General features: G+C 39.5%; 1 protein-coding gene across 1 annotated transcript; it reads left to right on the plus strand.

Moving 5' to 3' along the window:
* Positions 1-5606: 5606 nt before the first annotated feature.
* On the plus strand, positions 5607-17883 carry LOC137950634 (RNA polymerase II transcriptional coactivator KIWI-like). The gene is made up of 4 exons (XM_068797203.1): positions 5607-5873; positions 5995-6100; positions 17493-17515; positions 17622-17883. Exons 1-4 carry the CDS (start codon positions 5742-5744, stop codon positions 17679-17681), a joined length of 321 nt encoding a protein of 106 aa, XP_068653304.1. The 5' UTR covers positions 5607-5741; the 3' UTR covers positions 17682-17883.

The raw sequence follows: 17883 nt of genomic DNA on the forward strand, positions 1-17883 counted from the left end.
TCCCCTAACTCATTAGGGCATCCATGCCCACCCAACTTAGATGCCAAGGGATTTCAAGTTTTATGATTCAAGTCTCGAGGGAGTTCAAGAAAGGTTCTTATGCAAGTTTTAATGGCAGCCACTTGATTTCTTTCAAATTTATTTCATTGGGTGAGGAGACTAACCCTATTTTCCTATAGGCTAAAATCTAATGCTTATGATGATTTAAGATTTTAGTCCAAAGCATTTGACTTCTATTTTAGCATATTTTGACATCCGAGTTTTAAAGAGATATGACTACAAGCTCCAAAACTCAAAGAATAAGGTAGATTAGTTAGTCTCTACAAGTAGTCACACCCAGTCAATCACAATTTTATTTAACTATTTTTCCTCGGTCTAGGTTATTATATAAGATTTTCCGATATTAACCTAGGATCAATGTGCCTTTTAAATGTCTATCATAGATTCACCTAGGTTTGATCAAGATGTTCCTGAACCTAAATACACAATTCAATTTTGCATGGGTAGGCAGATTAGATTTGCACTAAGCAAACTGGTGACACTCTTTAGAGCATAATAGCCAACTAGATATAGATAACTTTTCTATAGGTCTTAATTTTAAGGTTGATAATCAAAACTATAGGTTCACACAAAGAATCAAATAATGAGATTTTACTTTGAGGAACAATTGATTCAATTTTCTATGAAATGAGATTCTCAAGGTCTTGACCGTGAACCAAAACAAAAGAGCATTTGGTTCCAAAAGGCTATAAAAAATATGAGTGTCTATCATGCTCATGAGCAACTCTTGGCTCCTTTGTTCACCAAATTACTAGCTTTTATAAAAAAAAAAAAAAAAGGTAAACCTTATAAGCATGTGAGCCAAATTTCCCCTATACCAATCATTTCTAACAAACACTTTCTCGTACTAAGCTTGGTTTGTGTGATAGCTTGTGCATCTCCCACTCAATCGGCAAAGAGGCATCCTAAGTAGTCATCCACTTACTTAAGCTATATTGACTATAGAACCTAAGGATTTTAAAGTTTGAGCTCAAAATCTTGTTTAGCATTAGGCAACTTTCATTAGTATATAGGGGTATAATGATCTTCCTTTCTTTAATAAATCAATTCTTCATTTAATGTGTAGCCGTGAAAGAATAATTCTTTTCCAATTCTTATTTAAAGTTAAAGAACCAACTTGATTTACCAAACAACCATTTAAAAATATCGAGTATGTCATTTTGAGCCATATGATGAGATTTTCAAGACCTTGAAAGATTTTGGTACTTTCAATTTGGCTTAGGTTACTTTACATTTATAAGGGGATAGTTTATAAGCATTCAACTATCACAAATAAGTTATTAAAGTTCTTTTTGTCCAAATATAAAAATTCAACTCATGTAAATTGTAGAAAAAGCAAATCGCCAAGACATAGACAATTTTGATGACAACAAATACTTAACTAATGATGTGCATTAAGAATACCTTGATAGCACAAAACCTCCAAAGAAAAATTTTAGCACCATATCCATTCGATCAGACAAGAACCATCTAACTAGCCCATTGAAAAATAGGGCTAGCAGCTCATGCCAAAAAGCACACTGTCTAAATGGGCCGGCAACAATCATTGAACTGAAAAAAAGAAAAAATCTCATGAAAAAATAATCCAAAGTAGCATTTAAATGGCCTAGATGAATGTTCAACACAACAATCAAGGAAAACACTTCCATTTGAATGGCATGAATTCAACCAACCCAATAGAGAAGAGAGAGAAACTTCGTTAGAGACCCTTCACTCAAAAGTCCAAACAACCAGCCCAATGAAGGCAAAACAAGAGAGAGGGAACAAGCAACTTGAAGTCGACCAGTTGATAAGATAATGTTGTCTTGACTACATTTTGCCTAATAAATTACAAGCCATCATTAATGGTTGCTAGTTGTATCCCTTTTCAAGTGTTACATTCCTTGACACCTTTGTGATCTTTACCTCCCAAAATGTTTAGATGCACTTTCTTTTCCTTAATCTTAGTCCTCATCTATTACAAATCCAAATTTTGGAGTCAAGAAGTAGGGCGTCATGAGTAACTTGGTTGGAAAAGGAAAAAGAGAGAGAGAGAGCAAGAACTTGTCTAGAGAGAGGAGATTTTTAGGAAGAAGAGAGATGAGAGAATTTAAGAAGAGAATTAAGTTTTTTTCCAAGCATACCACAGTTTCTAAAGCATTCATAAAGTCGGAGATTATGTAGATAGAATATGGAAAGGAAACTAACTAACCCTAGGCAAACTTAGACACCGTCCTAAACTAACTTTAGCATCAACTTAAATTCTAAAAATAGAAAGTCATAAGCTAACTTGAATTTCAAGACTACTTTACCCTACTAAAGATTAATGACCCTTAACATTCTTACCTTTTGTACAAAATTATGTGTGTATTATTTGGCTAGTCATTCCACACTTCCTAGAGAAACCTTGACCTTGAGGTTCAGATATGACCAATGGTGTGGTTGACATCTATTGTCCAATGCATCAATATTGTTGAATATGTCTACTTTTAAAGGAGAAGTGAGTTATCCTTGAGTCATAGGCCATCAAAAGGCATTAGTCACGATGGACACAGTGTTGTAAGCAACTATAATAGAGATAGGTGGTCTCATGGTCTCGTGCATAAGAACTTTGCTAATGCCTTTTTTGTGTGCAAGAAAAAGATCTTATCAACAAGGTTTGAGTGTCAACTAGCATGTGGAGCTCAGCTTGTTGACCAACAATAAAGCAACTTATTGTCTGGTTGTCAAATTGACATGATAGGAGATCAAGACCAAGACACTTAGCCTGGACAAGTCCATTGGTTTTGTTGCTTTGGTGAGCTATGAAGCTGAGGTGAAGTCACCATCATGAATAATGTTGGAGTTGCACCTTCTATCTAAGAAACATGGAAATTATCTTTGGGGATATAGTGCTGAATTTAGGAAGGGTGAAGCATGGCTGGATGTTGTCTTTGACATCTATTGGTGGCTCCATTGGCTGAGATAACTCTTTTGATTGAAAATCTTGGGAAGAACTTTTTACAAGTTCAGTTTGTGGGTACAAATAAAGCTCAACCTTTAGTGACTGCTCAAAATGGGGAAAAGCTTGAAGGACTTCAGCCCTCCATGCCCGAAAATATAATGAAAGTGTTGCATGTAGGACAGCCTCCAAGTGGTTTAACAGATATGAGAAGGCTTCCATGCTAGCCAAAGTCATGTAATTTCTACTCCAGTTTGTAGCCTCCCGTCAAGACTACCCTTTGCTTCTTTGGGCTTCGTTATATCTCAAAACAAAATTCAGATTTTCAAATTGATTGTTGAGCCCAATACCATACTCGAATATCTTTCTTTAGAGATAAACTTTGTTACATAAAAGTTGGATCTTGAATCTTATCCAACCAAGATAATATCTTCTTTGTACAACATGACTTTTCTTAACTCAAATGATAAGTTTCTCCCTAGAGGAAGATCGTTTTGACTCAAAATTTGATTTGCATGAAACCATATTCACATTCTTTCATTTGAGTCATTTATAAAATCATCAAAATGTCTTCTAGACAGTGTAAACCCCCACAAGTTGGTTTGGATACCAAATATTAGGTACCCAACCAATACATTAAAATCTCTAAGATGATAGATTATAGAAAGTTACGCCATCAAATCTATCCCATAGTAAATAGGCAATCCGGAATCCCCAAGATTAGACCCCACAAGACTATAACATATTTTTGGATGGCCGTAAGTGTTCATATTAAAACATAATTCCAATGGGAAATTGAGTATTGCAAGGCCAAGTTAGTCGCCAAGGAATATACTCAAACTTATAATGATGACTACCTTGAACATTCTCTCCTTTAGTTGGACTTAATTCAATTAGAATTTCAATTTATGTGATGATGATAAGAGCGTAAAACTTATATCAACTTGATGTAAATAATGCTCCTTTGTATAACTATTTGTCTAAGGTAGTTAATATGGAGCAACTTCTAGAGTTTGTTGATTAAGGGGTGATAGGTAAAGTATGTCATTTTAACAAGGAAAAATATTGTCTAAAATAGACTCATCAGCGTGGTTTGGAACTCTTGGCAAATTGGTTATGACCTTTGGTTTCAAAAGTAGTAGATTGGATCAATTGGTATTTATTATAGAATGAATTATTGAAAATATTATTTTTATTATTTGTGTAGATGATATTATCATTTAAGGAGCTAACCTGTAGGAGATTGATGACATTAAAGTACATTTTAGGCAAAAATTTTAAACTAAACACTTGGGATACTTGAAATATTTTTCTTGGAATTGAAGTGGCACAAAGTAAATTAAATACTGTTCGCTCTCAAAGGAAATATGTTATTAATTCCATGAGTGAAATAGGACTACCAGGAGCCAAGCTAGTCGATATGCCTAAGGATATGAATGTGAACTTACATGATGAGTAAATCCCATTTAGAAATATTACTGGCTATCATTGCCGAGTGGGCAAACGTACTTATGCTATAGTTACTCATCCAAATATTACTTGTGTTGTAAGAGTGGAGCATCAATTTATAGAGAAGCCCATAAAGTTGCACACAGATGATTACAAAGGAAATATTTGAAAGGTGCACTAGTTAAATGAGTATTGTATAAGAACCACTCTCACATTGATATTGAAGGCTCTTTAAATGCAAATTATTTTGGATCCAAACATGAGGTACCCTAGTGGTTATTGTACATTTGTTAGGGGAAATTTTCTCACATTGAAGAGTAAAAAGTAAATTGTGATATCAAAGTCAAGTGTTGAAATTGAATATCAAATCATGACCCACAATGCACATGAGATGATCTAGGTTAAGTGTATGCTAAACTAAGTTTGGGTTCTTGATTGGCAAATATATGGTTACAACATGTGATAACCAAAAGGTAATTTTCATTTCAAATAATCCAATATTTTGTGAATAGACAACACATATTGAAGTTGACAATCATTTTATAAGATAAAACGGTCATGGGAGGAAAGCTATTTACCTTATGTGAGGTTCGAAGGTAACTTGAGATACTTCATGACGAAAGCCTTGATTAAAGAATAATTTGAATCTTTACATACCAAGTTGGATAGGTTAGATGTACATGCTCTAGCTTGAAGGGGTGTTTGAAAGTGTTGTAATTCATAAGCTAGGGAACTAGTTTCTTTGTAATTTTTTTCCTAAAGGGTGTAAAATTTGTAATTTTTTTACCTAAAATTTGTATGCATCGTCTAAATAAAGAGAATTGCATATTGATGCAAGGCTCTTAGGTACTAAATGAATGGTTTTCTCATGACATTTCATTTTTCAAAATTCTCTTCTTTTAGCCATTATTCGCAATAACTGACATCATCTTCATTTTCCAAAAGAATTGAATTCCAATTTGAGTGCAATCCAAACATAGAACTACACTAACCCTCTCTCAATAAAAATAAAAAATCGTTCCCCGCGCTTTTCCTTCTTCATCCCAAAATGGTAGATAACGTCGCCCGCACAGGCACAAACACAAGCACAAGCACAAGAGCAAGGGCCAGGATACAATCGTACAAAGCACTAGCTGGTGTCACTTAAAAGCAACTCCCGGTGGTCTTTCTGGGTTTCGTTTTCAAACTGTCTTGGGAACTGAAAAGTGAAAGCTCAGACGCTCTGTACTGGTTCATTTGATTTATTCACTTCCTCCTCTCGTTGGGATTTCCTTGCTTTGTAAGCCCCGTAGGAAGGGAGAGCGCGAATATAATGCCGAGGTGGGGAAAGCGGAAAGACAACGACGATACTGCTAAAGGCAGTGGACACTCGGATGACGAAACGCATCCCAGGAAAGCGGCCAAAAAGGGTTCCGAAGACACTGACACTATTACCGTCTGTGAGGTCTCCTCTTTCTTCCGTTTCTGTGAAAGCCCTAACTGGATTCAATTTATTATTTCAGCATTTGAAATGAGTGTTATTTGCTCACCAAAACTGAGTGGCTTTTCTTATTTTTCGTTTTCAGATTTCGAAGAATCGGAAAGTTTCAGTGAGGAGCTGGCAGGGAAAGATCATGGTAGATATTCGGGAGTTTAACACGAAAGATGGAAAGGAAATGCCGGGAAAGAAAGGTAACGGTTCTTCTTTACTGTGTTTTTTGCATCTCAGTATTCTGGTTGAGCTTTGGTTTAAAAGAAACTTTTGTGAATATGAAAATGTTTGTTTCCCTTTACTTGGGGTACTTCTATACGGTTAAATATGTCATCCTTTAGTTCATAGTTAGAGTAGGTGACATTGGGCAGTCGAGCATTGGAGACATTTGCTGCTTCTCGTTACTTACCTCACTTGTTTGATGGCCAGGCGAAGTATCTTGGTCTGCTTCTTCATGGCTCATGAGTAAACAACAGGCAGTGGCTCATTTTTTTGTTTTGTACCGAAAGGATAACTTTTATTTCTTATTTTTTCAGTAATTACTGTGTAAACGTAAAAAGCCAAATCATTGTTTTGGAAAGTAGCAGAGTAATTCATGAATGGTAAAATAGTTGTTTTCAAAAATCAGTCCGACCTAAGGGTGTGCTTGTGTCACTAGGAAAGTTTAGGAAAAATTGTCATAGAAAAATCATCCTGTTGACCAAAATTTTCCAATATTTGTGCCATTGTTGGGGACAAGAACGATTCTACTTGATTCCTCTTACCTTTTAAGAATATTAAAAAGGATAGGAAATGAGTTTACTATTGGTCCAATAGGATACTATAGGAAAAATAAACCAATAAGCACTAAAGTGGTTCATAATCACTTACCTCTTAACCTTATTTTTTATTATTTTATTTCTATTATAAATATAAACACCAGAACTAATTTCCCGTTGTTACCTATAGTGGCAAAAATGCAAGAAAACCAGTCACAGAGAATTTTTTCCAATGAAAAAATTAGTCAAAAGGGCAAATGATTTTACCGTTGTTTTCTTTTTGCCTATGACAACACAAACAGTCCCTAAGTTTCAAAAAGAAAGGATTGCTTTGATATCTTCAGTCATTTTTGTGTTTTGTTTGCTTTTGGTAAGCTTTCTTCTTTTCCTATTCTTATATCTACCCACATGGGCTCCTCTTCTATCTGATCCTTTCTTAGTGGTTCTTTCCTCATTTTTTTGCTATGAAAAAAAGTGTAAAAAAAACCGTGCCTAAGAACTTGTATACCTCCTGTTTGCATATTTTTGGCTGATTGTCATTAGGTACACCTACTTTTTGGAATATTACAAAAGCTTCTTCTATATCTGGACTTGATGTCTAAGTGCAATTTTCAAAAAGCGAAAATATTATTTCTTTCTTCATTGAATGCCTCATGCAGTTTTTTCTCATGATTGTCTATTACTTTGTTTGTTTGTTTTTTTTGTTTTGAAACTAAAGAGTAACACAAAGAAGGGAATAATACAGAATCAGGAATGGGGTCCATTACAATAAGAGATTGGAAGGAGAAACCATTCCTAGCAAGTGAGTCAGCCAAAGAATTGGTTGACTGCAGTACATGGGTTTAAATACAAGAAAGAAAAGAGGATATATCCTTGACATTGTGAAAGGTATTTCCAATGGCGCCAAGGGGACTTAGCAGAGAGGGAAGACACCAAGAGATCACCTCTTTGGAGTTACCTTCAATGATAAGAGGGCTTGACATATGATCATGAAATAGAGTGAGACCTCCTCTCAGCCACCTATATATCTCCCTCCCCCCCCCTCCCTCGGCTCAGTCTCCTAAAGTCTTGTATTGTCGGCATCCCAAACTACTCCTTATCCTTTATGCCTTGCCTCATGGAGGGGATCGAGTGATGCCTTTAAGTATCATTTGGTCAAATGGGAGGATGTTTGTTTGCCGAAGCAAATGGGGGATTGGGTATTCGGAAATCGAAGGACATGAACCAAGTTTTGCTCTTAAAGTGGATTTGGAAGTTCAACACCATTTCTTCCAATCTTTGGAAGGAAATAGTAATTGATAAGCTCAATTGTTCTTCTCCATGGTGGACTTCAGGAGGTAATAGAAGATGTTTATCGCCAATTTGGAGGTCCCTCTACCTATTTCTTCCTACTTTTACCTCGGCCATCAGATTCTATGTAGGTAACAGAAGATCCTTAAAATTTTGGGAGGATTGGTGGGCAGGGCAGGAACCTTTAAAAAACTCATTCAGGAATCTTTTTCTTCTCTCTGTGCAGAGAGATATCGGTAGTTGATGCTTTCGAGAGCGGTGGTTTGAGCCTGCACCCCGAAGGGGGCTTTCAAATACAGAGGCATTGGAGGTGTGTCAGCTGATGGAATCTTTGCAATCCTTTCGCCTGCGGTCTTCATCGTTCGATAAGATCATTTGGTGGCCTGACAAAAGTGGTGTCTTCTCTGTGACCTCTGCTTATGGATTCATCAATGGCTGACACTCAATTCAAAGGGAGCATGAGGTATGTTTTGCATGGCGCCTTTGTGCCCCACCAAAGATAAAATTCTTCATGTGGAGTACCTACCTAAATAAGATCCTCACGACAGATGTGCTTAGACGGAGAGGCCACCTTTGTATTGATGATCCTCTTTGTCGTTTTTGCAATACAGAAGATGAATCTACCAGCCATATCCTGCTTCAGTGCTCTTTTTCGTGGATATTGTGGACTTCCATCCTTTGCAAGGTAGGGCTGCAATTCTGTATGTTGGCGGATCTGATCACCATAAGCAAAATGCTCACTGGTATTCCCCTCCCTGGGTTGGGTAAGCTGATGCTCTCTACTTGTACTGCTTTTATTCCGTGTGGCCTTTGGAATGACAGCAACTGCAACCGTTTTGATGTTAAATGTGAATCTGTGGTGAGAGTTGCAGATCGTGTGTCGGGCCAAATGTCCACTTTGCTACTTACTAAGAAGGCCTTCTCCTCTTTTGTGGGTTCCTCTATCTGAGATAATTGGAGCTGCTTGGCAAGGATGTGGATTGGCGACACCATCTACACAGAGCCCCTCTGGGGAGATAATCACCTGTCTGAGAAGTTCAAGAAGAAGATTAGTGATCAATGATCATTCTCTCTTGGAATGTTCGTGGAATTGGATTTGTGCGTCACCGTGCCTCAGTTGAGGACCTTCTTGCCTCTGCCAAGGCAAATGTTGCTATTATTCAATAAACCAAGGCGGCTTCTCTGCCCCTTGGATATATCCACGAGTTGTGGCCTCTTAAGGAGCCTGGATGGATTTCTGTGGATACGATTGGATTGGCTGGCGGCATTCTGATGGTGTGGGACACTAATACCATTGAGGTGCTCAATTGTTGTTGTGACACTTACTCCCTTGGAATCAAGTTGAGAGACAAAGGATCGGGGAACATTGGTGCCTTGTGGGTGTGTATGGTCCTACTAGACGCCATGAGAGACATCTCTTCTGGGATGACCTTTTGAGGACTTGTTAGAGGTGGCCCATTCCTCTGATGCTTGCAGGTGATTTCAATGTTACCTGCTTCTGCATGAGAAATCCCGCCCTCCTAGAGAATCACTACCTCCATGGGGCTATTTGAAAACTTTATTTGCAGTTGGGATCTTGATGAGATTACCCTATCTAGGAAGACCTTCATTTGGTCAAATGGCAGGCAGCCCCCCCATCCTCTCCAAGCTAGACTACTTCTTAGCCAACAACGACTGGCTCCACTTATATAGCAATGCCACAGGCAAAGTTCTCAATAGGGTCATTTCTGATCATTGGCCAATCATGGTAAATACCCACTTCGATAGTTGCACCCCTCCCCCCTCTTTCAGATTCAACAATGCTTGGATGGTGGACCCCCTCTATCCAGTCCTTTTGGGAGGATGGTCGTGGTTGGCCCGAGCGGGTGAAATTTCCTAGCCAAGCTCAAGATGTTGAAGCCGTTGCTACAATCCTGGGCCTCTGCGAGTGCGAAAAAGGCCTCTTCCTCAGCCGAGAGAGCCTTCGTCCTTCTCAGATTGCCACTCTTGACTCTGAGGAGGAATCTAGAAGCCTCTCTTCCTCGGAAGTTACCCAGAGATATGCCCTCCAGGGGCAAATGCAGTCCTTCGCTCATAATGAGCTAGTGCACTGGAAGTAGCGTATAAGATTTAAGTGGCTCGCTTATGGGGATGCCAATACTAAATTCTTCCATACAGTCGCCTCTGCACGGAGAAGAGCCAACCGCATCACCACGCTCAGCGTTAATGGTGAGATTACCTCGGATCGATCCCTTCTTTCAGATTCACTGGTCAACTTTTTTGCAAATTTATATTCTGATTGCCAGCCAGCCTGCCTTTTCTTCGAAAGGGTTCATTTCCAAGCTATTCCTTCGGCTGTAGTTAGTCTCATCGAGCTCTCTTTCTCCAATAAGGAAATTGACAAAGCTGCTCTAGGTCTTCCTTTGGATCGCGCTCCGGGTTTGGATGGTTTCAACGAGGAATTCTATCGCCGATGTCGGCCCTTCATTAGAGATGACATTGCCTGCATGGTCCACTTGTTCTATCAGCATGGAATCAGATTTAGGAGCATCGGAGCTTCGTTTATTGCCCTCATCCCTAAAAAAGAAGGGGCAGAACTTCCATCTAATTTTCGGCCGATCAGTCTCACCACCTGTGCCTACAAGGTGCTTGCGCGCCTCCTTGCCAATCGCGTCAAGGTGGTTCTCCCTATTGTCATTCATCATGGCCATAGTGCTTTTATCAAGGGAAGGAATATATTAGATTCAGTCATGGCATGTCACAAGCTCATCCACCATTTTAAGGCTTTAAAGCTCTCCATATTCATCCTAAGTTTGATTTCGAGAAAGCAATTTGACAAAGTTAATAGGAAGCTTCTGGACACTCTCCTGGGGAAGATGAGATTTAGGGAAAAATAGCGCTTCTGGATTCATAGTTGCATCTCCTCTGCAAGCTATTCCATTCTTTTCAATGGAACGGCTTGCGGGTATTTTAAGGGATCCAGGGGAATCAGGTAGGGAGACCCCATTTCCCCGTTGCTCTTCAATGTGGTAGTGGAATATCTATCCTCTTTGATCTATTAGGTCAAAACTATCGTTGGCTCCTCCCCACGATAGACTGTGCAGCCTTTGATGTGCCGATCCTTCAGTTTGCAGACAATACCATTTGTTTTGGGGTTGGTACTATGGATCAGATCCGAAAATTGCGTGTTATTTTGGGACTATTTGAATTGGCTTTTGGTTAGAACATTAATTGGAAGAAAAACCCTCCTAAGCTATCTTATGGACTTATCTGTGCTTTAGGGTATGGCTGACTATTTGGGGTGCTCAGTGGAAAATTTGCGAGTTACATATCTTGGACTCTCACTCTTTGACTCTCGGCCTTCGGCGATGCTTTGGTCTCCCCTTATTGAGAAATTTGAAAAGAGACTAGCTACTTGGAGGGGCAAGCTTTTATCTATTACAGGGTGACTCACTCTCCTCAAGTCTTGTTTGGCAGGATTGCCAAACTATTTATTATCCTTCATGCATTGTCCGGCCTCCGTTTGCTACAAGATTGACGCCATCCGCATGTGTTTTCTCTGAAGAGGATCAGAGGACACCTTCAGATGTCATTTGGTGAGTTGGAAGGATATTTGCATGCCCCGCAATCGGGGTAGTTTAAGCATCCGGCCTACGAAGGAGATGAACAATGCCCTTATGCTCTAATGGATCTGAAATTTCAACATAAAGCATAACAGCCTACTGGGAGATATGGCCAGGTTCTCTCTTCAACCTTCGGATGCCTGGTGGAGGGAGGATGGCGCTACTCGCCTCTTATCCCCGATATGGAAATCAATTCAAAAGCTACTCCCAATATTCAGAGATGCAACTTCCTTTCACACAGGCAATGGAAGGACCCTTCTATTTTGGTCGGATGAATGGTGCGGCCCCCGCCCCCTCTCCAAGGATTTCCCAGGGCTCTCTAGGGTGGCGAGAGACCTCTCTTGCTCAGTGGCCGATTCTTGGAGAGATCACTCTTGGAGTCTCACGTTTCGCCGAGGATTAAATGATGAGGAAACTTTAGTTTTTTGCTCTCCTCTCCAGACTCAGCAGCATTACTATTCGTGAGCATGCAGTTGATAAACTGACATGGAAGCCCAGCATTAATGACCGATTCACAGTTGCATCTGCCTACTCTCATATCAAAAAACAAGATTATATCATGCATGAGCACAAGGCAAACCTGGCATGGAAGCTCTCAGTGCCTAGTAAAATCAAATTCTTCATTTGGACGGCCATCAGGGAACAGATCTTCACCTCTGACAACCTCCATAAAAGAAGCTACACAGCCCCCGATCGTACTTGTCCCCTTTGTGGTGTGTGCAACGAGACAGTCCAACATTTTCTCTTACATTGTGATTTTTCTTGGCAAGTCTAGATGAAGATATTTTAGAAGATTGGACTCCAAATGGGGCTATATCAAGATCTTCTTGGCACCTATGAGATGGTTATAGGGATCCGACTTCCTAGGTTGGGCAAGATAATTCTCTTGGCATGCTTTGCGCATGTCCCATGGTGCCTATGGCTCGAGCGAAATAATCGGAGATTCAACTCCAAGGCTAGCACCTCGGATAATATAGCTTCTCAGGCAGTGAGCCTTATCTCTAGTTGGTTACAATCTGGGACGGAGTTTGCTTCTCTATCATGTGTTTTCCTTCGGGAAAATTGGGGTTTGATCGCACATATGGTGGGCCCCTGTAGGAATCCGGGATCACCTGGGATTCCCCCCCCCTCCCCCCCCCCCCTCCTCCCTTTGCGACTGCATCAAACTCAATTTTGATGGTAGTGCTTTAGGTTGTCCTAGGTCAGTTGGAGCTGGTGGTGTTTTCAGAGATAGCAGTGGAGACCTTATTCTATCCTATGCTGGGCCGGTGGGCATTGCTGATTCAAATACTGCTAAAGTGAGTGCCCTTCTATTCGGCCTCCAAATCTTCAAAAAGCGCCTCCATGGCAAGCTGCTTCTCGAAGGAGACTCAAAGACTGTCCTCAGCTAGTGTTCAAAAGATTGTCATCCCCCCTTGGTGCCACATCCATTCATTATAATCGGAATCTCGTTCCTAGATCAGCCAATTCTATAGCTGATAAATTGGCAAAATTCGAACCATTGGGACACTTTTCAGGAGATTTTTTATATTGCCTCTCAATTTTCTTGTATTTGATCTTACATTCTAGGATCCGCAAATTTGGCAATTGATGTGCTTGCCAAGCAAGGAGCGACCCTCCAATCTCTTGTTGTTAGGGTTTTGCTCCCTGATTTCTGTATTGTTCTCTCTTTGTTAATATATACATCATTTTAAAAAAAAAAAAAAAGTTGTAGGCCGTAATCTGTTGGGTTATCTCAATTCACTAGCCGGATGCCTAAACCAGTTTAGCCTTTCAAGAGAAAAATCATAAGAGTTGAAGAAGATTGGAGGCCAAATGACCGGGTCTTGGGAGGATAATAGAAGTGATGGTCATCAGCATGGTTATCCTAATCCTCCTGAAAATAGATTCATATGAGGCCCAATGTCCTGTCCACTACATCCTGCATTATTGGAAAAGGAACTGGAGATGCAAACCAATTCAAAAGTAAACCAGCATACAGAGTCGGATGAAGAGGTTGGAAAGAAACACGGGTTCAAGATTCCATAGACTGCTGTAATTTTGCCTCAGCTGTAACAATAAGGGAGTCGTTGTGGATGTGAAGTCCTAAGCGAAGTAGGACTGCTTGCTGATTGGCGTGATGTAATATGCCATGAAAAAACCAACTCTTGAGGCTTCTTCACCTGTTCTTCCTCCATACGGAGGCACTAAACATGCTTCTTTCCCCACTTAGGTTTTCTCAGTTTTCCTCCACGGTTGTGTTTTCGCATTAACAGTTTCGTGGAATCCTGTCTATCAACTCATGGATAGACATCAATTAGATCTCAACATGGATAGCACATTAGAAAAAAATTGAATTCTTCATGACCGGAGTGGTGAGCCTGCCTGCTGTAAAGCTGCTATTTCTCTTGCCTAAGGAAGAAGAGTAAGATGCTGGGGAAACCTTCTTCCTAATTCTCCTCGTGCAGGCTTCATGAGCGTATGATCTCTGGGACTATGAGTTTTTTTACTAAGAATAAAATGTAATAAGTTTCAGGGAGTAAAAAACCAGAAGCATTTACACTGGCACTGTCAGTGCCTTTTCCTATCACTGCCAACTGCCACACCCAATACACCAGTCTACCTAGAGAGACCCATCAATGGCGATAATCCAGAAGGGCTAAGAGGAGAGGGACTACCAGGCAACATTGAGCTAAGGTTGATTTTCAAAACTTGGAGCACCCTATCAATGGGAACAACAGTGAGCACAAGACTCGAACAACTTTTTGCAAAGGGGGTCTCATATTTACTGACTTAACACAGCACCTCAATAGATGTCCCAACATGGCATCTCAAGAAACTGCAGAAAATGAGGCAGAAAAAAATAGAAGGAGATGAAGTACCAACAACAAGCATAGAAGCAACAAGAATAAGATGATAAACAAAGGGGACGTTCAACAACAAAGACAGGAGGATAGTAGTGCAAAAATTTAGGGCAACAAAACAATTGGAAACTCTTAACTGAACCCATGAAGGACTGAACTAAAAGTTTAAAGAATGAAAACTAAAAACTTAAGGATCACACATGAATAAGTGCTCTATTTTCCCTATCGGTTGAACGAGTCAACTCACAGAAACTACTCTGATACCATGTTGAATTTCTTGAAAAAAAATAATTTATTGACTTGATTATAACTGAGTATAATGAGTTTCTATTTATAATAGAGGAAATAAGTTAAATCAAATTACAATTAAATTGTCCATGTTTTAGTTACACCCAAAGTCTAACATTTAAAGATAAGTCTTGACATGTCCCATGGGATGGTTATGGGGATCTGCCTTCCTAGGTTGGGCAGGTTAATTCTCTTGGCATGTCTTGTGCATGTCCCATGGTGCCTATGGCTCGAGCGTAATAACCAGAGATTCAACTCCAAGGCTAGCACCCCGAACAATATGGCTTCTCATGTAGTAGGCTTTATCTCGAGCTAGATACATACTAGGAAGGAGTTTGCCTCTCTATCGGGTAACCCTTCGGGAAAATTGGAGTTTGATAGCACACATGGTGGGCCCCTCCAAGACTCCGGTTATGGCCACCTGGGATCCTCCCCCTTGCGACTGCATCAAACTCAATTTTGATGGAAGTGCTTTACGCTGTCCTGGGAAGACTGGAGCAGGTGGTATTTTCAAAGATAGTAGTGGAGACCTTATTCTATCTTATGTTGGGCCGGTGGGCATTATTGACTCAAATACTACTGAAGTGAGTGCTCTTTTATTCGACCTCCAAATCTTCAAGGACCGTCTCCATGACAAGTGGCTTATTGAATGAGACTCAAAGACTATCATCAGCTGGTGTTCTAAAGATGGCTCTCCCACTTAGTGCCACTGGTCTATCATCGATTGTATTGCTGACATTGTGTCATCTATTCATTGTAATTGGAATCTCATTCCTAGATTAACCAATTCTTTGGCTGATAAATTGGCCAAATTCGGAAACTCGCAGCAATCTCTCATTGTTTAGGAAGGCTTCCCTCCCCTCTTTGTAATCTGCTCGTTTGAGCTTTTGTCTTAATAAAATTCAGTATCATTTAAAAAAAAAAAAGATAAGTCTTGACACAATTAAACAATTGAACATAAATAAAAAACTAACATAACTACACTTTTTATTCAAGCCACTTTTGTGAGACTTCCTTCCCATAAGACTCTTCTTAGACTACCATATTAATTTTGGCTTTTGTGAGAGTCATGTAAGACTTTTCCATACCTATTCGTCAATGGCATCAAAGTAGTTTGAGTGTGTGGGTGAAGGCCTAGTGTGTGATCCCTAGGATATTTGTGTTTTATGGTCTCCATGAGGTAAGAACCAAGTTGTTTCGGTGTTGTAAATCCATCGAGGCGAGATTTATGCAATCTTGTTTTTTTTGAATATCAAGATAAAGACACCGTTGCAATTGCTGGAAATACTAGGCCTACTAAAGGAGGGAAAGTTGAAAATGTCATAGAATGAATGCCTCGATTTGATATTTATGTCTTGTAAAGAAAGATATTATAAGTATGTAAATTATAAATATTATCATGTGTTTCAAATTATATAATAAGTACAAGGAGCGAAGAACTAAATAAGCGTGTTCATTTGATTTGCTACACAAAATACATAGATGAGAATCCACTTTATTACCTTACTTTGTGGTCGTCCAAAGTGAAGGAAGGCCTACCTTACTTAAGTTTGACTATAACATTGTCGAGCCTGATGATGGCATTGGGGAGCTGCTATTGCATGCTGTCATCCATAAGCTCATCTCTTGGACGTGAGGGAGAGTGAAGTGGGAAAAAGTCCCACATTGAGAAGTCTTTAAGAAATGTAAATGACTTATAAGATTGAACAATAGGTCTTCCAAGTGGTTAATCATTTTGGGACGGAACCATGCTTAACCCAACAGGTTACTCCCTTTGGGATCTAAATATGAGAAGTATGCTTGCTCTGATGACAAACATTTTATGCCTAGCCATTATACCAAGGACTCCAGACCTAGGGATTTTGAAAAGTTAGACCTTTAAACCTATTTATGCTAGGCTGATTCAACACTCGAACTAACGCTGTTTAGACCCCATAGTCACATAACAGTATCCCTTTTGAAGTACTTTAGGTAACTTTTAGGAGTGGTTGACTCGGTTTTCAGAGACTTCTCGAGATGGCAAAAATCTGAGATTTCTCAGGCATAACATCCTTGTGGTGTCATTTTATACAATGGGGCTTATAATCTTGGACCCCTATAAATTGGCAAGCCACCTTCCCCTAGTAACTTATTCAAATTCTTTTTCATTGGGAAAAGAGTCTTCAAAGGATGCAATACCTTTTAAGCCTGTTATTTTTTGAATCGTTAACATCAAATGGATGATCTAAGCATCATCTTTGTTCTGCTGTTCTATATTTCAGGTTCCTTTGACATATGGCTAGATAAATCAGTGATGTTAAGAAATCTTTCATTAGAATTAACTAATGAAGGTAATTTTTACTTCCGAGGTGAGATGAGAATGGAGAATGGGTTGTATCAAGTGGTTGATTCTTAGTGATGGGTAAATTGAATGGTTGGAAGGAGTGGAAAGATCTTGAGTTGATTTGATACCATGTATAAGTTTGTGAAGGTTTCATTGTTAAAAGGTTGAAACTCTTCTCTCATCAGCATCTCCGTCTCTGACCAAATGGTGATCTAGAACTTGAAGAGTTGGCTTCTGTTCGTGTATGATCTTGGCTCTGAATTACACATAAACCTGCATTAGGGTCTTGTTTATTTGGTTTTCAGCTTTCTGATGATTAACCCTATTAAATAAATCAATCCTCTTCGGAAAATTGATTAATGTTAGAGAATATCAACTAGATGAGGTAACTATGATGGCACTTGTTATGGTGGTTTTCTTAATGTGCTTAAGTACAATGCTTTTCCTTTTGTCAAGCACTAATTGCTTCGCCTTTCCTCTTTCTCCAGGGATCTCACTTACCCTGGATCAGGTAGGCTGTGGCCTCAATTTTTTCATTGGTTGCCTTCTTTACTCGTGTTTACCTTGTACAAATTCAGCTGTTTTTAATGCTAATTCTCCTGTTTTATGTGATCTAGTGGAACACTCTGAAAGATCATGTCACCGAAATCGACAAGGCTGTGGCTGAGAATGAATAGATTGTGTGGAAGGACTGTCTTTTGCTAGAGTTTGTTTTGTAGTCTGTATATAGTGTTTTGGTGGGTCGCTCAATCCTGTACACATGGGAATGGGGTAAACAATCTGGTTCGTCTCCTGAATCATTTTGTACATGGATAGAAATGTGAAAACAATGTGATGCTTATTTTGGGAGATGGAACGTTCAAATATTTCATAGGTCAA

Source organism: Aristolochia californica, unplaced genomic scaffold (genome assembly GCF_029961685.1).
Source record: "Aristolochia californica isolate CCGP_79_NKW_82.1479 unplaced genomic scaffold, dmAriCali1.0.hap1 SCAF_14, whole genome shotgun sequence".
In the NCBI taxonomy this organism is placed as follows: Eukaryota; Viridiplantae; Streptophyta; class Magnoliopsida; order Piperales; family Aristolochiaceae; genus Aristolochia; species Aristolochia californica.

What these genes read in the sequence shown, in the direction of transcription:
- LOC137950634 (XM_068797203.1), top strand. Translation starts at nt 5,742, where the DNA reads ATGCCGAGGTGGGGAAAGCGGAAAGACAACGACGATACTGCTAAAGGC. An exon ending in GGAAATGCCGGGAAAGAAAG is followed by an intron (nt 6,101 to 17,492) that starts GTAACGGTTCTT and finishes CTCTTTCTCCAG; the next exon opens with GGATCTCACTTACCCTGGAT. An exon ending in TCTCACTTACCCTGGATCAG is followed by an intron (nt 17,516 to 17,621) that starts GTAGGCTGTGGC and finishes TATGTGATCTAG; the next exon opens with TGGAACACTCTGAAAGATCA.